Here is a 24,296-nt window from a genome sequence, read left to right as displayed (position 1 = left end):
TCGGCATTGCCCGGGGTGTACCACTTGGAGGCAGTCTACTTTTACACCCCAAAGAAAGTTAAAGCATAACCCAAACCCAAAATATCTTGGTATTAAATTGGATAGATTGCTTACATTCAAACCACACCTAATAGATACTACTGCTAAGATACGTACAAGGAATAATATTATTCAAAAGCTCACCAATACTAGCTGGGGAGCTGTTGTACATACTCTGAAGATTTCTTCTGTAGCGCTGGTATACTCTGTTGCGGAATATTGCAGCCCTGTTTGGCTTAACAGCAGCCACACGTCTAAAGTGGATACTCAACTAAACAATACCATGAGAACCATAACTGGGACCATTAAATCCACTCCACTACCCTGGCTTCCTGTTCTCTGCAGTATAGCTCCACCACATCTTAGGCGGCAAACCACCTTAGTTAATGAATGACGTAAAATCTCCTCCAATACCAACCTTCCAATCCATCAGGACATTGCCCCAAATCTTTCCCGACTAAGATCTAGAAGACCACCATGGAGAGCAGCTCAAAACCTTATGGCTACGTCTTACAGTGCTATGGATTCATGGAAAATGAATGCTCTCAGACCGGACTATCCAAGAACTGCAATGAAATATCACCTGGTGGAAACCTACCTGGTACAGACCTGCCAAGAAGAACTTGGGTTATACTCAATAGATTCAAAACTGGTCATGGCAGAAGTGGCGAGATGCTCTGTAGATGGGGCATACGAGATTCACCACAGTGCGATTGTGGACATCCAGAGCAAACGATCCAGCACATCATTCAGGGATGCCCTAAACATGCGTTTAAAGGATCCATTTGAGAACTTTATGCAGCCTCCCCTGCAGCCGTCGAGTGGATGGAAAACCTAGACATAGAACTTTAAAGAGACTCTATAGATTCCATATATGTGATTGCTGAATGACCTTATAGCAACAATTTCTATATGATAATTTTATCTTATCTATGACACGATACCTTATTGTAACAACCTGTGTATGCCTACTTTATCCTTAATTGAATGTCCATAAGACGAGACATTATTTATGCGCTATAATGTATGTTGATTTTATCTTTATCTGTCTGTATGTATTTAAACGTGAAACCATTTGTACTTGAAAACCACATACGCTAAATAAATAAATAATATTTTTAATCAACCTGAGTGACATGATTCATCTTTGGCTTTTATGGCAGGCGAATTCATTGAAATCACGATAAAAATTTTCTATGAAATGATGTCTACTTTTAGTGCACTCCTGGGAGAAAGTATTGACATCCATTCTGGAGGTGTTGATTTACTTTTCCCGCATCACGAAAATGAAGAAGCTCAGTGTTGTGCACATCATAGTATCCCTCAATGGACAAATTACTGGCTTCATTCAGGTAAGATTTCCGCTACTTACCAAACTTGTAATGTATCCAAGAATGCCCGGTAATAGTAATTAATTCAAATTTTCATAACTGTCCAGCATATATAGTTCATCCATTTGAAATAACAAAGAATAGTTTCTGGAAAAAATTGTTTTAGTGTATATCTTTCTGTACTTGTAGGCTGAGGCACTTAGCAGGATCTTTTTTTTTTTTTATTTTTAAGGGTTCTGTGGCAATGTAAATCTTTTCAACATACATAAATTGAAGTCCTCTGCTCACTTCTGTCTGTGTGTTCAGCCTAATCTCAAGAACTATTTCAGGGATTTTGATGCTGTTTTCACTAATAGTTGGACTACATTAAATGTGTTCGCAGTTTTGAATATGGACAACCATCGGCTGTATAGAATAGTTGGTTGGTTGATTTGGGAGAGGAGACCAAACAGCAAAGTCATCGATCCCATCGGATTAGGGAAGGATGAGGAAGGAAGTCGACCATGCTCTTTCAAAGGAACAATCCTGGCATCTGACTGAAGCAATTTAGGGAAATCATGGAAAACCTAAATCAGGATGGCTGGAAGTGGGTTTGAACGACCACCATCCGGAATATGAGTCCAGTATGCTAACCGCTTTGCCAACCTGCTCGGTGTGTAGAGTGGAATGACAACAATGAAAATTTGTGCCAGACTGGGACTTGAATCCACATTTGCCGCATATCTCGAGCAATCACTTTACCGTTAGGCCTATGCATGCTTGACTCACAGCCAGACCCAAACTATCATATGTTGTCAACCATGTGCCTGCAACCTGTACTCATACATCCATTATTTATATTCCCATATAGCTGAGACATTTTACCTGAAAGTCGCTTGCATGGTGCCGGCGGATAAATACACTATTGCAGTGTCTGTGTTACTCCAAATTATGATGTAATGTTCATTTGGACATGCATCCATGCTCCAAAGGAACAGACATTGTGGCAACTACAGCCATTACAAAATATGTTGAATGTATTCACAGTTGCAAATATGGACAACCAACAGCTGTAGAATGGAAGGACAGACACTGAAATATTGTATGTATCTGCCAACCACGGGCAAGCTACTTTCAAGTAAAATGTCTCACCTGTACAGAAATATGCATAATGGATGTACGAGTACAGGCTGTAGACACATGGTTGATGACATTAGGAAATTTGGATCTGGCTGTGAGCCATGCACAAATAGCTAAATGGTAAGGTGACCACTTGCAATAATCGGAAAATTTGGGTTCGAGTCCCAGTCCAGCATAAATGTTCATTGTCGTCATTCCATTCTACAGCTGATAGTTGTCCATATTTGCAGTTGCAAATACATTTAACGTATTTAACAATGGCTGTAGTCGTCGAAGTGCCTGTTCCTTTGGACACACATGCATGTCCAGATGAACATTGCATTGTAATTCAGAGTAACACAGGCACTGCAATATCATATTGCTTTGTATAATAGTTGAACTTGCTTACGAGGCAGGTTTGTATTTATAATTTATAAATATTTCATGCAAAGTGGTTGGACCATGATGAATTAAAGTCAACTGCCATTGTGAAATGGGTGCTATTGCCATCAAGAGCATGTACATCTACATCGATACTCTGAAAATGACAGTTAAGAGCCTGGCAGAGGATTCATCCAACCACCTTCACAATAATTCTCTATTTTTCCACTTTTGAACAGCGTGCAGAAAAAATGAACTCCTCTATCTTTCTGGGTAAGCTCTGATTTCCCTTATTTTATTACGATGATAGTTTCTCCTGATGTAGGTCGGATAAGACAGTCCCGCCACAACAAGAAATGCCTTTGTTTTAATTATCTCCACCCCGAATACTGTATCATGTCAGTAATACTCCCTCCCCTATTTCGCAATAATACAATACATGTTGCTCTTCTTTGAACTTTCTCAAAGTACTCCATTAATCATTACTAGTAAGGATCCCAGACCACACAGCAGTACTCCAAAAGAGGACAGACAAATGTAGTGTAGGCAGTCTTTTTAGTATATCGGCTGCATCTTCTAAGTGTTTTGCCAGTAAAACACAATCTTTGGTTCTTCTTCCCCAGAACATTTTCTGTGTGTTCTTTCCAATTTAAGTTTTTTGTAATTGTGATTCCTGGGTATTTAGTTAAATTTATGACCTTTAGATTTAATTGATTTATCGTGCAACTGAAGTTTAACGGATTCCTTTTTGCACTTCAGCGGATGTCATCACACTTAGGGTCACTTGCCAATTTTTGCACAATACAGATATCTTTTCTAAATCGTTTTGCAATTTCTTTTGATCTTCTGATAAGTTTACTAGACAGTAAACAACAGCATCATCTGCAAACAACCTAAGACGGCTGTTCAGAATGTCTTCTAAATCATTTATATAGAGAAGGAAGGGTGGAGGGCATATAACACTATCTCGGGGAACATCAGAAATCACTTTCGTTTTATTAGGTGACTTTCTGTCAGTTACTACAAACTGTGACCTCTCTGATGGGAAATTATGAATCCAGTCACATAACTGAGACAGTATTCCATAAGCAAACAATTGCACTACCAGCTGCTTGTGTGGTACAATGTCAAAAGCCTTCTGGAAATACAGAATCAATTTGAAATCCATTGTCAATAGCACACAGCACTTCGTGTGAGTAAAGAGCTAGCTGTGTTTCATAAGAACAATGTTTTCTAAATCAGTGTTGACTGTATGTCAAGAGACCATTCTGTTTGAGGTTATTCATGATGTTCAAACACAATATATGCTCCAAAATCCTGCTGCATATTGATAATGATGTGGGCCTGTAACAACTTTCCAGTCTTTGGGTACATATCTTTTGTCGAGGGAGCTTTTGTATATGATTAAGTATGGAACTATTGCATCAACACACTCTGAAAGGAACCTAAGTAGTACACAGTGTGAACCAAAAGACTCGTTTTTATTAAGTGATTTAAGTTGCTTCACTACTCCGAAGATGTCTACTTAGCTTCTAAGTTACTCATGTTGGCAGCTGTTCTTGTCTCTAATTCTGTAATACTTACTATGTCTTCTTTCATGAAGGAATTTTGGAAGGTGTGTTTAGTAACTCTACTTTAGCAGCTCTGTGATCGATAATATTTCCATTGCCATTGCACGGAGAAGGTATTGATTGTGTTTTGCCACTAGCATACTTTACATACAACAAGAATCTCTTTGAATTTTTCGTCAGGTCTCAAGACAAAGTTTCATTGCACAAACAGTTATAAACACCTCACACTGAAGTCAGCAGCAAATTTCCTTCTGTCAAAGATTGCCAATATAAGGGATTTAGTGTTTGTTTGAATTTGGCACATTTTTTTGTTGAGCTGCAACAGTGTTCTGATCTGTTTTGTGTGCCATGAGGGATCAGCTCCGTCATTTGTTAATTTATTTGGTATAAATCTCTCAGTTGCTTTCAGTACTATTTCTTAGGATTCAATCTACACCTGGTCTACACTTACATTGTTAATTTGGAAGGAGTGGAAGTAGTCTCTGAGGAAGGCATCAAGCAAATTTTTATCTGCCTTTTTGAGTAGATATATTTCTCATTAATTTTTGATATATTTTTCATTAATTTTTGATATATTTTTCATTAAGTTTTGGAGGATTTGGGAGTTACGGTATTCAGTCTCACTGTGACAGTGATGTGTTCACCAACCCCTGTATCCGTTTTGATGCTCGTTCTTAGCTCAGTATTATTTGTTGCTAAGAGGTCACGTCTGTTTTCACAACCGTTTACTGTTCGAGCGGGCGGATGAACTAATTGCTCTAAATAATTTTCAGATGATTTTTTTATGCATACCTCCGGATTTAAACATGTCTAAAAATTAGATTAACATGCAAAGATTCAAATCCGATCTTTGTTTCTCAGTGCAGCGGCAATGATTCTACATTCGCTCTGAGACACTATTATTGAGATTGTGCAACATTGTCATTTTCATTTTTGGTGTTTGCAGTTTTTGTGCTGCCTATGCATCTTCATGGATCAAGTCTGTGTTGTTCAGTACAGACATGAAGTGGCGTCTAATTGAAAGACTTACACTAGGCCACTGAGCCATATGAAACTATTGTTACCAAACTCTATACATCTATATATTTTATAAGTTGAGGTCCCCCATCATGTTTTTCTGTCAATATGTGAAGGGTAATCTCAGGAACTACTGCACAGTTTTCACTAATATGTACACAGATTTAGGGCAGATTGGGCAGCATGGTAGTTAGCAGCTTCCATCATTGCCATGAGATGTCACTCTGAACACCAATTACATATGGATCACATGACATTTGTGTCTCCTGAGAACTTTCCTGGCATGTGCTGCTTAAACTGTTTAAGTTACATGAAAGTTATGTTATTCAGTTGCCTGATGATGATGTCTGTACTTTAACCATTACTCTATGTAGTGGCCCCTAAATAAAATTACCACTGTGCTAACCAAGATGTCCATCCAAATATGCTTAGTGGTTACTTAAAATTTTTTTAATATTTTTTCAAAAATATTTTAATTGTCTGGATTGTATACATATATGAATTTAAAATATGATGACTTGACTACTTTCTGTTGTTTTGTGTTTACAGGGATGAAATGTAGGCCCTGATATGTCTTGCCATTGTCTCTTACTGGCAGACAGTACAGGATTCTACTGCCCAATTTTACTAATACATTTGTTCTCCCACAGCATCCCACTAGCAACCTATAACTTCAGCAAGGCAATACATCACTTCATTGCTCCTAAAATGTGTTTTGTGATACCCCAGAACACGTAAAACTAATCCTGTTGAGCACAGCTGGAATGCAATCAACATGACATATTGCCTGGAGCCCAGTTCCAGTCAATCCCCATATGTTGTGGGTGCCAGTTGTGGGGTCATGGATTAGTATCACTCTCCAATGCTATGTTTCATGCAGTTCATGTCACTTTGCACTGCCACAGTCATCAGGGCAACAGAAGACGCAGCACACTCGCTGACGGATGTTTGTAAATAGTGAGGAATTTCTAGGGGCCATTTAATATCAAATAAGTTATGAATCTGGTGTGCCTAATAGTATGAGAACAGAATGGAAAACCTGACAAAATTACAAGTCAACCAGTGGATAAAAGTGGAAATCAAGAATTGACTTATTTTTATTTTATTTATCTAGACATATATTGTAAACATACTACAGAGACGTCAGTGATTTATGTTTCTGCTTAAAATGCCAATAGTTGTACTGTTGAATGTAAGTAAACATTGTTTTCAACGTTATTTTCTTCTTTTTCCAAATTTGATAGACTGCCGAACATTTTAACATCTTTCTTAGCAAAGAAGGAATCATTACTTTATTTATTGGCATCATTAGACAGTATTTTCAATTATTATTATATTTTATTTGGAATGCTCATTTTATTTATGTTGTCAGATTTACTTTCATGTCTAGCAAGGTTGTAAGTGTTTGCTCTTACTGGGTATTGACTGAGCAGAGTGGCATAACTGGGCTCGTATTCAAGAAAGCAGGTTTCAGAACACTGAGGGATGTAGCATCCATCTTATCTGTAGTTTTCTTGAATCACCTCAAGCAAACATTGATACAGATCCTTTGAAAAATCCATATATCCTAAACACCTGTTGCTGAAATGGTGCTATTTTTCTGAAGACCAAGATGTTCATGAAGCATTGAACACCTAATTTCATCCATGCTACATAACTGCTGAGAACTTAACAGTTGCATACAATTAGCTGAAATATATGACATTATTGTAAATATGTTGGTACAGTGTTCCATTCCATTGCCAGAGAATTGAAATATTGCACTCCATTATAAAATTTTTGTTTGCAGGTCACTTACAGCTGAAAGAAAGTGGAAAAATGTCAAAATCACTGAAAAATACCATTTCTATTTCTGATTTCTTGAAGGAATACACTTCTAATGAATTCAGAATGTTCTGCTTGCTGAGTCATTACAGAAACAGTAAGTTTTTTAGAATAAAAAGCATTCCACCTTTGTTGGTGTATTTAGTCTCATGCCTGTTTATACTAGAAAGAGAGGAGGAAAATATCATATTATAGCTGGAGGGACACCACATTTTAAAAACCATTTATTATGAAAAAGTAATGTTTGAGTTTTCCTGCAAGTCCATTGTGATTTTCCATGTCTGTGGGAGCATCAGTGAAACACAAGACTATCTGATGGAGAGAGAACACAGACACTGTAATGATCAGAGAAACAGGACAGCTATGCAAGAACCATTGAGTGAACACAGAATCAAGATCTTGTATACTGTACTGCCACAAAAATGCTAAAATAGTTTGATACTATATAAAATCAGATAATGGAACAAAATTGTCTGTCCAAATGCTTGTCAACCATGATAACACCAAAACAAAACTGATATAATGAAGGCCAAAATACTAAATTCTGTCTTTAAAACAGTTTTACTGAAGAAGATCACAATGAAGTGCCTATGTTTAACTTTCTTAAGAATACAAAAATGACATATACTTTACATATGGCGGGAACCTTATCAACCATACACGTGCTGTACGAGCCTCTTCCATTACTTTCTGTTGACTGCATTGTTTTTCCACTCATGTTGATGTTCATCCCAGCTGTGTCCTCCCGGATATTATCTCTGCACCTAATTCTGGGTATTCCTCTTTTTCCATCTGTTGTCGTACCAAATGCTGTTTGAGCTAGTCTACTTTCCATCATGTCCGGCCCAGTTCAATCTTTCTTCTCTAGCACTTAAGCAATGCTACGGTGTTTTTACAGCTCTCTTAATTTTTTATTTTTCTTATTGTTCCATTCCATGTTATTTTCATCCTACTCCAGTCCACAAATGTATCGTAGTTTTTTTTATTTTTAATATTAACAGTATTTCTTCATCTTCCTTTCTAAACATTAATGCTTCACATCCTGATAATGTTACCAGTATAATAGTCAAATAAGTGGCTTTTGAAGTTAGTACTGAGTGATCTTTTAAGATTTTGCTAAAACTGAGAAGTGTTTTTCCATCTGTTAAGTGGTCAACTGTCTTCAAAGTCTTTACAGCCAAAGGAGGATCGCTTTAGATTTTCTTACTTATGACTGGATATTCTGTCTTACCTTCATTAACACGTAATCCTATTATCTCAGCGATTTTGTAATAATTTTGCATTATTCTGATTAATTCTGTTTTGGAACTATGTACTAATGCTGTATCATCTGTGTAGGCAAGTCTAATAACGTATACCTCCCTTGGGGATTGGGTGTACTAAATTCTCTATTGATCTTCCCAAGACAAGATTAAATACAGTAGATGAAAGGGTGTCCCCTTATTTCAGTCCTGTATGGCTAAACAGTAGTCATGTGAACAAAATCAATGTCGAACTTAACAATACCATGCGCATTATTTCAGGAACCATTAGGTCTACCCCTAACATATGGCTACGTGTCCTGAGTCATATACCACCCACAAAAATACAACGAGAAGCAGCCTTGGTCAGGGAATACAACACGATCGAAGCAGATCCTGAACTACCGGTACACATCGATATACCTTATCTGAGTATCAAGAGGCTTCATTCAAAACATCATAGGTCTACCCCTCACATATGGCTACCTATCCTGAGTCATATACCACTCCAAAAATACGACGAGAAGCAGCCTTGGTCAGGGAATACAACAGGATTGAAGCAATCCCTGAGCTATCGGTACTTATCGATATACCTGATCTGAGTATCAAGAGGCTTCGTTCAAGAATTCCTCCTTTTGCTCTCGACAGCCTCATTGGATTTGACATAAACTTTTGGAGAAGAGAATGGCTCCAGATGCTCCACCAGCTTGCCACCTAATGCCTTGTATTACTGAGGCTGTTCCTGGATTTGATCAGCCCCACAAGATCTGGTCAATTCTGAACCGACTAAGAACTGGGCATGGAAGATGTGCTGACTCACTCTTCAAATGGGGACTGCTGTCTTCGCCAGTATTTGACTGTGACGTGCCTAAGCAGACCACCCCGTTCAGTGGAGACTTTGAAGAATTCCTCGTGGCATCCCAAAAATCCATTGAATATATACAATGACTAGATGTTTGTCTGTGAATATATGTAATGTAGAATAACGTGATCCAATATTGAAATGTACTTAAATGCCATACGCTAAATAAATAAATAAAATCCCGTGAACACCCTAAAATTTTCAGTTCCTCCTACAAGTGTCTTTATGCAACCTAAAGTTTCCTTTATACACATTGTAACTAATGTGATCATCTTTGATGGTATTTCAGATTCCCTCATTGTATTCAGGAGTGTCTGTCAGTGGATACTAGATATGCCTTTTTGAAATACAGGGTGTTACAAAAAAATGCGGCTAAACTTTCAGGACACATTCCTCACACACAAATAAAGAAAAGATGTTATGTGGACATGTGTCCGGAAACGCTTAATTTCCATGTTAGAGCTCATTTTAGTTTTGTTCTTCCACCTACGCACAATGGAGCACGTTATCATGATTTCATACGGGATACTCTACCTGTGCTGCTAGAACATGTGCCTTTACAAGTACGACACAACATGTGGTTCATGCACGATGGAGCTCCTGCACATTTCAGTTGAAGTGTTCGTACGCTTCTCAACAACAGATTCGGTGACCGATGGATTGGTAGAGGCAGACCAATTCCATGGCCTCCACGCTCTCCTGACCTCAACCCTCTTGACTTTTATTTATGGGGGCATTTGAAAGCTCTAGTCTACGCAACCCTGGTACCAAATGTAGAGACTCTTCGTGTTCGTATTGTGGACGGCTGTGATACAATATGCCATTCTCCAGGGCTGCATCAGTGCATCAGGGATTCCATGCGACGGAGGGTGGATGCATGTATCCTCACTAACGGAGGACATTTTGAACATTTCCTGTAACAAAGTGTTTGAAGTCACGCTGGTACATTCTGTTGCTGTGTGTTTCCATTCTATGATTAATGAGATTTGAAGAGAAATAATAAAATGAGCTCTAACATGGAAAGTAAGTGTTTCCGGACACATGTCCACATAAGATATTTTCTTTCTTTTTGTGTGAGGAATGTTTCCTGAAAGTTTGGCCATACCTTTTTGTAACACCCTGTATAGAAACAGTATGTGGACGTCTACATTGAATTCCCACACCTTCTCTGTTATTTGCCTTAGAGTGAATAAATGACCTAATGTGGCTATATTTCTGTGAAAACCACATTGGTAGTCACCAATTAGTTCTTCGGTTATTGAGATCAGTCTGTTTAATAGGCATATCACAAGGATTTTATAAGTGATATCCAATAAAGCAATTCCTCTGCAGTTATAGCACAAAGATGGGGCATGTAATTGTGTTTTTCCAGTAAGGTACGGTTTCTGTCTTCCAAATTGTTCCTACTAAAGACTGTAGTTCTAACTCCAGTCGTGATCCTTCATTCTTTAGTATCTTTACCAGAATCTGTTTTAGTCTTTAATTTAATGATGAAGTGGTGACTTGTACATCAACTGTATCAGGTGCTTCAAGTTAAAGCATGATTGTGGATCATCACAGTAGATTATTTGCAAAAAGTATGTCTTCCATCTTTTTGTATGTCACTTTTGTTGGTCAGTATTTTCCCGTATTGAGCTTAATAAACTGTTCTCTTTTAGTAAATTTACCAAAAGATTTTTATATGATACATTGGCTTACTGTGTGATGCTTGAAATCACCCTCTGTGTAGTATCCTGCCCACTCTTCCAATAGAGGGTGCCTAGGAAGCCACCTTCTCAGATTGACAGACAACAATTCAAGAAAGTCACATTAATGGAGTTTATTTCAATAAGTTAAACTGACAATACTTAACTTCGCATATCCACAGAGGTATGTTGCAAGCAAATAGTGACATGCAAATAATCAATGTTCTTTGGTATATACAATTTCAATACAAGCAAAACAAAACAGTTCACAAGCCACTGCTGTAGAGTTAGTATGATGGCTAGTCTTCCAGTCCGGCAGCGGCTAGGTGGTGCGGGGCTAATATTCTCTTTGTATAGATGCCGCTACAGTCATGGTGTCTCCTAGTCAGTGTACTATTGGCTCATGCCATCTCACAGCGCTCTCTGCTCTTGCATTCTTGATCTTCATGCCGGCACTTTTCGTCACACCAGAAAACTGTTTCTCTTATCATATTGTTGTAGTATTCCCTTTCTCTTGTCTTAGGGTTCGTTGTGTTTCCTGGCAGATTTTATAATATGTTTCCTTCAGGATCATATTGTTCCTTTCTTGAATCAACACTTTCCTTGCATCTCTTCTCCCCAACACTTTTTCTTGGCATTTTATGTTAAACCAGATTTTGTTACATTATATATTTTTTTTCTATAGCTTTGTAAGTTACTTCCTGAATACTTTTCTTCAGGTGTGTCTATCTGCTTTTGACATCTCGTTCATCCCTATTAGCCAGTCTAGTCTTTGTTAAGTTACTTCCCATTCCTTTTGTTAACATTTCTTGTGTATTTTATTCTTCCGTATTTCCTATGTTGTATCTAGTAATTTCCACTCTATTTCTGTTTTCATTTTGAGTTTTATTTTTATTTTTGATATTATTAACATGTGGTCTGTGTCACACTCTGGACCCTGGAGGTTCTAATGTCTGTAATACTGTTTTGGATTCTCTTTTGGATAGCTTCATGGTCAACTTGGTGATATCTGTGTCCCCAAATTAATGTGTTTGTACTGAAATTTTGTGCTGCTTAATGTGAGAGCATTTGTCATTGCAAAGTTTGTAAGTTGAACTCACTACAAAGTGGTTGGATGTCAGTGTAGCTTAACTTAAACTTATCTGAACTTTCCTTTTGTATGCTGAAATTGTCCATGGTGGTTTGTAAATATCGTCCTTTCCTACTTTGCCATTAAAATCTCGTAATACAGCTTTTACATTATGCCTGTGTATTTAGTTGTATGTGTGTTCCAGTTGACTGTAGATTTCTTCTTTCATTTCATCATCCTTATCTTCTGTTGGTTCATATCCATTTAGAAATGCAACGTATAACCACTGAGTCTGAATTGTATGATATTGCGTTATTAACATGTTTGAGTTCCTTTATTCAGTCATTTATTAATTTATGAATGTAAAATCTGGTACCAAATACATGGTGTTGACTGCAATCTCTGTACATTATTGTTCCATCTCCTATCTTCAGTGCCCCTGTTCCTTATCGTTTTACTTCTTGGAGAGCTGCCATTTATAGCCTACATACTTCTAGTTCATATACTAGTATTTGGGCACTTCCAGTGCAGTATAGTTTTCTGAGATTCCAAGAACCAAAAAAGAAATCCAAAAGCAAATTCTCTCATCATCGGCTAATTAATTTGACTGCACTCCATTACCCTTGTTTAATTTTTCTTGCTGTTCGTTCTACGATCACTTTTTGAGACATTGCCCATTCCTTCATCATAATTGACAGAATAACATTTCTCTCAGTGAACCTTGTAAGTTTTTATTTCTCCTCTGTGAACTTAAATTCCCTTTCCAAATTTCTCCTTGACTTCCTTTACTGCTTTATCAAATTTGTAGATAACAATGGTGTAGTAACACTGTTCACGTTACGTCGCACTTCACTTAGCGTAGACCGGGACTGTGTCCTAGGCATGCCCGATGTTGACTGACTGCGCACGGCCTGTCCTGCCGGAGTTGTTGTTGTTGTTCTTGTTGTTATGCCGGCAGAGGTCGCGTCCGAATTCTCGCGTGCCCTCTGGTGGACGGGACTCTACTGGCGGCAACTACCGTCCGTGACGTGCCGTGCCGTGCCAATGTGCGCCTCCCGCGATCTTTCTGGTGGCTACTACACTCCTCCTCCTTCGGGGGGTGAAGCCACTGTGATCCACGGCGTCGGAAGGTGGAGCGTCGGGCAGGAGCGATGACCTCCACATCCATTGGATGGCCGGAGTCGAGGGGATCTGCCAACCCTCGAGCTGGAACCTTCGAATACGGCTGGAAGTGACCCACACGAAGAGGCCCCCGTCGTCCCACAACCGGAGCCCAGAACAGAACGGGCGACAAGCTGTCGAACTCTGGATCCTGTTCCACCTCAGGAGGGGCAAGACCCAGTGGCGGGGACGAAGGGGAAGGGACGACCACAGGGGAACTAGCCCCCTGCGAAACTGGGCCGGCTAGGGGGGCCGGCTCTCGCTGGGGCATCTCGAATGACGGCGATGCCGGTGCTGGAGCCACTGGAGGCTGCCAAGGCTGAGAACCATCGCAGTGCGGCAGAGTCACAGCGGGGAGAGGAGGTAACGTCCCCTGTGAAACCAATACAGGTGCCGGCAATGGGGAAGCCGGTGTCCGAGAGGTCGGAGGGTGGGTGTCCGAACGTGGACGGAGCTGATTTTGGTGACGACGTACCACCCGGTCCCCCGCCTGCAAGGTATAGAGCCGGCAGCCATGTCGGTGCAGGACCACCGCCGGTATCCAATGTGGATTGCGACCAAACCCACGGGCCCAGACTGACATACCCAGTGGAAAACCAGGTACTCCGTTTCGTGAAGACTGGCGAGGACCAGGCTGGAGGAGGTGCAGCAGAGTCCTAGGTTGACGCCCATGGAGGAGCTCTGCGGGGCTGCGGTCTCCCATTGGTGTGGTCCGGTATGCCGTCAAGAAAAACGTCAATGCTTCTTCTGCCGGAAATTCGTGCACATACTTTTTCATCTGCGTCTTAAAGGTGCGCACCATGTGCTCAGCTTCCCCATTCGATTGTGGATGGAAGGGGGGAGAGCAAACGTGTCGAATACCGAAGCGCCTACAAAAATCCTGGAAGGCCTACGAAAGAAACTGCGGTCCATTGTCCGAGACCAGGGTGATTGGCAGACCTTCCACAGAAAAGATTTTTGCGAGTGCCTGGATTGCAACTTCTGAAGTGGTTGAGGAGCAGCGAACCACATATGGGAATTGGGAATAAGCATCAATGACAATGAGCTAAAAGCCATTGAGAAACGGGCCCGCAAAATCGATGTGAACACGTTCCCACGCCTGGGTTGCCGGCGGCCATGAAGAGAACGCTGCCCTGGGAGATGCTTGTTGGCTCGCACACTGGGAACAGGCGGCCACCAAGTGCTCAATTTCTCTGTCAATACCGGGCCAGTACACATGTCTGCGAGCCAAGGTTTTAGTACGGGAAACACCCCAGTGCCCCGCATGTAATAACTTGAGGACCTCCCTTCGTAAACTCGCAGGAACAACCACGCGAGGAGCTGTATCATCGGTAGCCAGAAGGAGAACTCCTTCCAAGACCGAGAGACGGTCTCGTAGAAGAAAATAATTACGAAGAGGGTCCGAGGCCCGGCCCGGAGGGCGGGACGACCATCCCTGCTGAATGAGGCGAACTACTTGCCGGAGAACCGGGTCAGCCGCCGTTTCCCTGGCGACTCGAGAACCAGTGATCGGGAAGCCATCAACCGCTTGGCGGGACGCCACATCCAAATGAAAACACATAATCTCCTCTCGATCAAATGTAGGGTCCGGGCCCACCGGAAGACGGGAAAGAGCGTCGGCGTTGGCATGCTGGCCTGTAGGGCGAAAACGAATGTCATAATGGTACTTAGAGAGGAACAAGGCCCAGCGCTGTAGTCTGTGGGCCGCCCTATCCGGAATCTGAGAGGCGGGGCCAAATAACGATATTAACGGCTTAAGGTCAGCGATTAACTGAAACTTCGTGCCATACAAGAAAGGGTGAAACTTGGTAACAGTGTAGACAATGGCCAAAGCCTCTTTTTCCACCTGGGAGTAATGGGCCTGCGCGGGACTAAGCGTTTTCGACGCAAACGCCAGTGGTTGCTCGGAACCATCTGCGTTGCGATGGGCCAGGACCGCCCCCACCCCATACTGCGAAGCATCCGTAGCCAGGACCAACGGCTTATGGGGATCAAAAGTAGCCAAACAAGGGGCTGACGTGAGGAGGCCCTTCAACGAGGTGAACGCTCGCTCGCATGCAGGCGACCAATCAAAAGGAACACCCTTGTGCAGAAGGCAGTACAGGGGGTGGGCTATAGTGGAAGCCCTGGGAATGAACCGGTGGTAATAGGCTATCTTGCCTAAAAAAGCTTGTAACTCCTTCAGCGAAGTGGGCCGAGGAAGGTTGACGATACCTTGGACCAAACTTCCTAGTGGCTGGATGCCGTGCCGAGATATGGTGTAGCCCACATACTCAATGGACGGTTGGAAGAAGGTTGACTTATGCAGGTTGCAACGCAAGCCCACAGACCTGAATTTGAGAAAGAGGGTGCGAAGGTTGTGCAAGTGGTCTGTCGTGCTGCGGCCCGTGACAATTATGTCATCCAGGTAATTAATACAATGAGGGATTGTCGACGTGACATGCTCAAGATAACGCTGGAATATCGCCGGGGCACTGGATATTCCAAAAGCCAACCGCTGGTATTGGTAAAGGCCAAACGGGGTGTTGACGACTGCCAGCCGTTTGGAGTCCTCATCAAGTGGTATGTGATGATAAGCCTCTGACAGATAGATTTTCGAAAAATAGTGGCCTCCCGCCACGGCGGAGAACAATTCATCAGCACGAGGCAAAGGATAGGTGTCCACCACCAATTGGGAATTAATGGTGGCCTTAAAATCGCCACAAAGACGTAATTTTCCCGAGGGCTTCTTGACAATAACGAGGGGCGAAGCCCACTCACTGGAAGAAATGGGAAGAACGACCCCTAGGGCTGTCAGCCGGTCTAGCTCTTCCTTTACCTGAGGGCGGAGAGCCAAGGGGATCTGCCTCGCACGTAGAAAACGCGGGCGAGCCGACGCCTTCAACGTTAAGTGAGCTTCAAAATCTGAAACACGCCCCAGGCCCTCCTCAAAAATATCTGGAAAGTCTGAGATCAAAGATTCCAATGAGTGATAGGGAACGTCTTCGGAGACCAACTGTATGGTGTCAGCGATAGAAACACCGAAAGCTTGAAAGGCATCCAGGCCAAAAAGGTTAGCGGAGCTCCCATCACTGACAACAATAAAAGTAATAGACCGAGTGACTGATTTGTAAGTCACGTCGGTAGTGAATTGACCCAGTAGGGGAATGAACTGTTTACCATAACCGCGTAGACGCCGGTAAACTGGCGCCAACGGGGGCGATCCAAGGTCGGAATACGTTTGTGCATTCAACAACGAAACTGCCGCGCCCGTATCTACTTGCAGTTGTAACCGGCGCGACCGAACCGACACCTCGATAAAGAGTTTGCGTGCCGATGCGTCGGGAGCCTGACCCGATGAAACTTCCTGAATGTCAACGTCCATGTCCTCTGGACTTGCTTCCTTCGATTCCTTTGAGGCTGAGCGGCAAACTTTAGCAATTTGACCGTTTTTATGACATTTGCGACAAACGGCCCAACGCTGGGGGCACTTTGACCGATCGTGATGTAGATAGCACGATGCACAGGATGGCAACAGGGGCCGGCGGCCGGAATTCTGTTTACGCGCCGCGTGGGAGCGGCCTTAACGGCCGGATTGTACTGCTCGCACGTCGTCCACCCCGGACACAGTGGACGCGGCCGCGCCGCCCTGAACCTCCGCGACGTCGCACCACGCCTCCAGCTGTTGACCTGCAGCGTGAGAGACTTCATACGATTGAGCAATGGACAGGACTTCCTCGAGGGAAGGGTCTTCTAACTGCAGGGCCCGTTGCCGGACCTCCCGATCAGGGGCCGAACGAACAATGACGTCGCGGACCATAACATGGGCATACGACTCCCGCGACTGCTCCGTGACAAAATGACACTTGCGACTAAGACCGTGCAGGGTAGCGGCCCATGCCCGGTAAGACTGATGGGGCTGTTTCTTGCATTGATAGAACTCGACCCTAGCCGCCACAACATGCGTGCGGCGGCGATAATATGAAGACAGCAATGAACACAATGCGTCAAACTACAAGGACGAGGGTTCCTGCAACGGCGCTAGCTGCCGCAAAACTTGATACACCGAGGGAGATATCCAAGACAAGAAGAGAGCACGACATACCTCCGCATCGGCAACATGAAACACCTGGAAATGTTGCCGAAGGCGATGTTCATATGCGTCCCAATCCTCCGCCATCTCATCATACGGGGGAAAGGGAGGAGGGAACTGCGCCGGAGCAGACGGCGTGGAGAGCAACGCCGGAAGCACTTGTTTCATGGTGGCCATGAGCTCCGTCTGCTGCGCAACCAAAACCTGCACCAAATCCTCCATGCCGTGGAGAAACTGCGAAACCGGAACAATGACGCAACACGCGAAAGAACGACCCTACTCGTCGCCAATTGTGTAGTAACACTGTTCACGTTACGTCGCACTTCACTTAGCGTAGACCGGGACTGTGTCCTAGGCATGCCCGATGTTGACTGACTGTGCACGGCCTGTCCTGCCGGAGTTGTTGTTGTTGTTCTTGTTGTTACGCCGGCAGAGGTCGCGTCCGAATTCTCGCGTGCCCTCTGGTGGATGGGACTCTACTGGCGGCAACTACCGTCCGTGACGTGCCGTGCCAATGTGCGCCTCCCGCGATCTTTCTGGTGGCTACTACAAATGGCATATCTAGTGAGGGACAAGAGAGAACAGCTGCCTGTTCCTATGCCCCTCCCCCCTTTTCTCCAGAAAAAATATCTTCCAGAACAGAAGTCACACACTACCTCACCAGACAGATAGATGTATTAATTCAGTATTAGTTTGAAGAAAGAAAACAAATATAATGCATATTGACTAGTAGCTAGTGTCACAAAATCTGAAAAATATTATATCGTTTGCTGCATGATGAAGATGAGTTGGTCTCCTTCTTCCTCCTGCCCCCCCCCCCCCCCCCACACACCTGTGCTTTCCATTGCTCTAGTCCAAGTCCAGGATACACGCTTGGTAGATAATCCTCTGCTCCCTGTACTTCATCCCTGATACCTCCAAATTTGAAGGTCTGCATTCCAATCAACGTTGTCAAAAGCTTTCTCCCATTTTATAAATATAGGTTTGCCTTTATTTAATGTGTTTTCAAGCATAAGTCATAGTGCCAGTATTGCCTCATGTGTTGTTACATGTCCTTAAGAGTCCAACTCTTCCCGGAGGTCAGCTTCTACCACTCTTTCCATTCTTTTGTAAATAATGTATATTAGAATTTTGCAACTGTGGCTTACTAAATCCATGATATGATAAAATTCTTACCACTCAGCTTTGCCTCTATTACAGTTTTTTATAGCATGAAGGTATTTCCCCTGTGTCACATATTTTGCGCGCCAGATTAGTTAGTTGTGACTCTTCAGTTTCTCACAGGGTATTTGTTGATCGAACAGTCCACTGCTGTCCAATGGGCGCAATATTTAGGTGATCAGACATGTTGCCATCATCAGATGTGTTGAAGAAGTTTGCTCCTGCGGGTGCATGGCTGACTTATATCCCCTCCCACTGCAATCAGTCCCCTCTGCAGTCCATGCCAGAGGGCATGTGTCAGCAGTCACGGAAACGCTTGCATCGACATCTGTGGTAGCAACGATGTAGTTGCTCTGTCCGCCTTGGTTGCTATATTGTGTTTGCTGGGCATCTTCTTAATTAAACCCAGTGCTGGTTCCCAAAGCTTGCTGAGATTATAGCTGCAGCCCCAATTGATAACATTTTCATGGCTTCTATAATGACACTGTCCCAGTATTTGGAAGTCTACATCAAAATCCTGGTATGTTTGTATTCCTTGCATGATTCTCTGATAAGCAGTCCCCTCTGACTACCAACTTGTAGGGGTACATTAGTCAAATGTGCTGCTGGTGTTCTCAGCATCAATCTTTGATGGTATGCACTGTTCGTCCAATATATGTCTTGCCACATTGGCATGGAACCATACATATATTAGCCTTCTGCAAACTGAGTTCATCTTTGACACTCCCCAGTAATGCCTGTGTTTTATTGGGTGGGTAAAAGACAGTTCTTGCATGGTGCTTTTTCAATATGTGCCTGACTTTTTCCAATAGCCCACCGATGTATGGTATGAAGGCCATGACTACCTCTTCCTTCATGATTTCTTCCATCTCCACGTGTTGTACTGTAGTGGTGGGGTGGAGAGCTTGCTTAATCTGCCACTCTGAGTACCTGTCTTTTTTTTAAAAAAAAGAAAACCAGATCTGAGGTATTCCAGTTCCTGGGGCAGACTGTATACATCTGAGGAGGCAGTCACCCTCAATACTGGTGTTTTTATAACCCCACTCCTCTGTGCAGAATAGTGGCAGCTATCTGCATCCAAATACAGGTCAGTGTGTGTTTTCTTCTAATACACGTTGTGGCCCAAGGTGCCATCTGCTCTTCTCTTGACCATGCCATCGAGGAATGGTAGTCTTCCTTCTTCTTCAGCCCCAATAGTGAATTTGTTGTTGGGATGTATGGTGTTCAGGTGTGCAAGGAAGTCAAGGAGTTTGTCCCTTCCATGATGACAAACATGTCATACCCATAACAGAAAGAGCAGATGGGTGTCTATTTGGATGACGTCAGGACCTCTTGCTCAAAGTGCTGCAGAAACAAATTCACAACCATTGGCTAGAGTGGGCTGCCCATTGTGACTCCCTCTGATTGCTCATAGTATTCTCCATTAAATAGAAGATACATAAATGTTAGAACATGCCTGGAAAAATTGGTGGTCTTCTTGTCAAATTTCTGACCAATGAGTTTCAGTGACTCTTGTAGAGACACTCTGGTGACTAATGAAATGATGTCAAGGCTAACCATGATATGTGAGCCCTTCAGCCTGAAGGTATTGAGGTATTTCACAAAATCCACAGAATTGTGAGTGTGACGTGGGTATTTACCCACATAAGCACTTTCCCAGCAATTGTTGTTGTTGTGGTCTTCAGTCCTGAGACTGGTTTGATGCAGCTCTCCATGCTACTCTATCCTGTGCAAGCTTCTTCATCTCCCAGTACCTACTGCAACCTACATCCTTCTGAATCTGCTTAGTGTATTGATCTCTTGGTCTCCCTCTACGATTTTTACCCTCCACGCTGCCCTCCAATGCTAAATTTGTGATCCCTCGATGCCTCAGAACATGTCCTACCAACCGATCCCTTCTTCTAGTCAAGTTGTGCCACAAACTTCTCTTCTCCCCAATCATATTCAATACCTCCTCATTAGTTACGTGATCTACCCACCTTATCTTCAGCATTCTTCTGTAGCACCACATTTCGAAAGCTTCTATTCTCTTCTTGTCCAAACTAGTTATCGTCCATGTCTCACTCCCATACATGGCTACACTCCATACAAATACTTTCAGAAACGACTTCCTGACACCTAAATCTATATTCGATGTTAACAAATTTCTCTTCTTGAGAAACGCTTTCCTTGCCATTGCCAGTCTACATTTTATATCCTCTCTACTTCGACCCTCATCGGTTATTTTACTCCCTAAATAGCAAAACTCCTTTACTACTTTAAGTGTCTCATTTCCTAATCTAATTCCTTCAGCATCACCCGACTTAATTCGACTACATTCCATTATCCTCGTTTTGCTTTTGTTGATGTTCATCTTATATCCTCCTTTCAAGACACTGTCCATTCCGTTCAACTGCTCTTCCAAATCCCTTGCTGTCTCTGACAGAATTACAATGTCATCGGCGAACCTCAAAGTTTTTATTTCTTCTCCATGAATTTTAATACCTACTCCGAATTTTTCTTTTGTTTCCTTTACTGCTTGCTCAATATACAGATTGAATAACATCGGGGAGAGGCTACAACCCTGTCTCACTCCTTTCCCAATCACTGCTTCCCTTTCATGCCCCTCGACTCTTATAACTGCCATCTGGTTTCTGTACAAATTGTAAATGGCCTTTCGCTCCCTGTATTTTACCCCTGCCACCTTCAGAATTTGAAAGAGAGTATTCCAGTCAACATTGTCAAAAGCTTTCTCTAAGTCTACAAATGCTAGAAATGTAGGTTTGCCTTTTCTTAATCTTTCTTCCAAGATAAGTCGTAAGGTCAGTATTGCCTCACGTGTTCCAACATTTCTACGGAATCCAAACTGATCTTCCCCGAGGTCGGCTTCTACCAGTTTTTCCATTCGTCTGTAAAGAATTCGCGTTAGTATTTTGCAGCTGTGACTTATTAAACTGATAGTTCGGTAACTTTCACATCTGTCAACACCTGCTTTCTTTGGGATTGGAATTATTATATTCTTCCTAAAGTCTGAGGGTATTTCGCCTGTCTCATACATCGTGCTCACCAGATGGTAGAGTTTTGTCATGACTGGCTCTCCTGAGGCCATCAGTAGTTCTAATGGAATGTTGTCTACTCCCGGGGCCTTGTTTTGACTCAGGTCTTTCAGTGCTCTGTCAAACTCTTCACGCAGTATCTTATCTCCCATTTCATCTTCATCTACATCCTCTTCCATTTCCATAATATTGTCCTCAAGTACATCGCCCTTGTATAAACCCTCTATATACTCCTTCCACCTTTCTGCTTTCCCTTCTTTGCTTAGAACTGGGTTGCCATCTGAACTCTTGATGTTCATACAAGTGGTTCTCTTCTCTCCAAAGGTCTCTTTAATTTTCCTGTAGGCAATATCTATCTTACCCCTAGTGAGACAAGCCTCTACATACTTACATTTGTCCTCTAGCCATCCCTGCTTAGCCATTTTGCACTTCCTGTCGATTTCATTTTTGAGACGTTTGTATTGATTTTTGCCTGCTTCATTTACTGCATTTTTATATTTTCTCCTTTCATCAATTAAATTCAATATTTCTTCTGTTACCCAAGGATTTCTATTAGCCCGCGTCTTTTTACCTACTTGATCGTCTGCTGCCTTCACCACTTTATCCCTCAGAGCTACCCATTCTTCTTCTACTGTATTTCTTTCCCCCATTCCTGTCAATTGTTCCCTAATGCTCTCCCTGAAACTCTCTACAACCTCTGGTTCTTTCAGTTTATCCAGGTCCCATCTCCTTAAATTCCCACCTTTTTGCAGTTTCTTCAGTTTCAATCTGCAGTTCATAACCAATAGATTGTGGTCAGAATCTACATCTGCCCCAGGAAATGTCTTACAATTTAATACCTGGTTCCTAAATCTCTGTCTTACCATTATATAATCTATCTGAAACCTGTCAGTATCTCCAGGCTTCTTCCATGTATACAGCCTCCTTTCATGATTCTTGAACCAAGTGTTAGCTATGATTAAGTTATGCTCTGTGCAAAATTCTACAAGGCGGCTTCCTCTTTCATTCCTTCCCCCCAATCCATATTCACCTACTATGTTTCCTTCTCTCCCTTTTCCTACTGACGAATTCCAGTCACCCATCACTATTAAATTTTCGTCTCCCTTCACTACCTGAATAATTTCTTTTATCTCGTCATACATTTCATCTATTTCTTCATCATCTGCAGAGCTAGTTGGCATATAAACTTGTACTACTGTAGTAGGCATAGGCTTTGTGTCTATCTTGGCCACAATAATGCGTTCACTATGCTGTTTGTAGTAGCTAACCCGCACTCCTATTTTTTTATTCATTATTAAACCTACTCCTGCATTACCCCTATTTGATTTTGTATTTATAACCCTGTAATCACCTGACCAAAAGTCTTGTTCCTCCTGCCACCGAACTTCACTAATTCCCACTATATCTAACTTTAACCCATCCATCTCCCTTTTTAAATTTTCTAACCTACCTGCCCGATTAAGTGATCTGACATTCCACGCTCCGATCCGTAGAACGCCAGTTTTCTTTCTCCTGACAACGACGTCCTCTTGAGTAGTCCCCGCCCGGAGATCCGAATGGGGGACTATTTTACCTCCGGAATATTTTACCCAAGAGGACGCCATCATCATTTAATCATACAGTAGAGCTGCATGTCCTCGGGAAAAATTACGGCTGTAGTTTCCCCTTGCTTTCAGCCGTTCGCAGTACCAGCACAGCAAGGCCGTTTTGGTTAATGTTACAAGGCCAGATCAGTCAATCATCCAGACTGTTGCCCCTGCAACTACTGAAAAGGCTGCTGCCCCTCTTCAGGAACCACATGTTTGTCTGGCCTCTCAACAGATACCCCTCTGTTGTGGTTGCACCTACGGTACGGCCATCTGTATCGCTGAGGCACGCAAGCCTCCCCACCAACGGCAAGGTCCATGGTTTCCCAGCAAATATTTAGCAATTCTGATGTTGCTGACTGTGGGGCATAACTGCACCTCATCTTGTGGACCTCGGGGAGTCCATAAAATCTTGGTGGTACAGGTCCTTATGGTACAATTTCTTGATGACCCACTCTGGTAACATAGATTCCTTGAAAAGCGCACTGGTCTTGTTCTCCACCATCTTGGTGGGATCAGTGCTGATCCTCCTGTAGGAGTAATCATTTAGCAGTTTCTACATCGTATCGGTGTAGTCCATGTAGGAGAGAACAACAGTAGCATTGCCTTAGTCAGCAGGTAAGATAACAATCTCAGGGCACACACTCAGGTTCCGAATGGTTGCTCTGTCTTTGCCAGTAATGTTAGACTTCATTATATATAATTTCCTGTGTTACCAAGATTTGATTTTGTGTAGATAGTTCTGTACTCTTTGGCCAGAAATCATGTTCTTCCTGCAACTACAGGTCATTAATTCCCATAATATCTATATTCAACTCTTTTTCAAAGTCTCTAACCTACCTACCTGATAATGTATCTAATGCTCCACACTCCAATCCATAGAATGTCCGGTTTTATGTTGTTGATGACAACATCCTTTGAGTAGTTCCTGCATGGAGATCTGAATGAGGACTGTTTTGCCTTCTGAATGCTTCACCCAAGAGGATTCCATCATTATTAAACTGTACAGCAGAGCTCCATTTCCTCTGGAAATATAATGGCCGTAGTTTCCCCTTGCTTTCAGCTGTTTACAAAGTGGCAGCTTGCAAAACCATGTCAACTTATCTCTCAAGGCCAGATCAGTCAATCAGCCAGACTATTGCCGTGCTACTACTGAAAAGGCT

The 24,296-nt window shown here is 42.6% G+C and overlaps 1 protein-coding gene across 2 annotated transcripts in view; it reads left to right on the top strand.

Moving 5' to 3' along the window:
* Positions 1 to 24,296, top strand: part of LOC126184767 (probable cysteine--tRNA ligase, mitochondrial) — a 109,661-nt gene that overhangs the window by 47,084 nt on the left and 38,281 nt on the right. For both annotated transcript variants that reach the window (XM_049927320.1, XM_049927321.1), the window contains 2 exons: positions 1,258 to 1,391; positions 7,227 to 7,358. In XM_049927320.1, the coding sequence (XP_049783277.1) occupies positions 1,258 to 1,391; positions 7,227 to 7,358 (266 nt within the window). The remainder of the gene's footprint in view (positions 1 to 1,257; positions 1,392 to 7,226; positions 7,359 to 24,296) is intronic.

This window comes from Schistocerca cancellata, chromosome 4, assembly GCF_023864275.1.
Source record: "Schistocerca cancellata isolate TAMUIC-IGC-003103 chromosome 4, iqSchCanc2.1, whole genome shotgun sequence".
NCBI lineage: Eukaryota > Metazoa > Arthropoda > Insecta > Orthoptera > Acrididae > Schistocerca > Schistocerca cancellata.
This window is presented reverse-complemented; position numbering and strand designations above follow the sequence as displayed.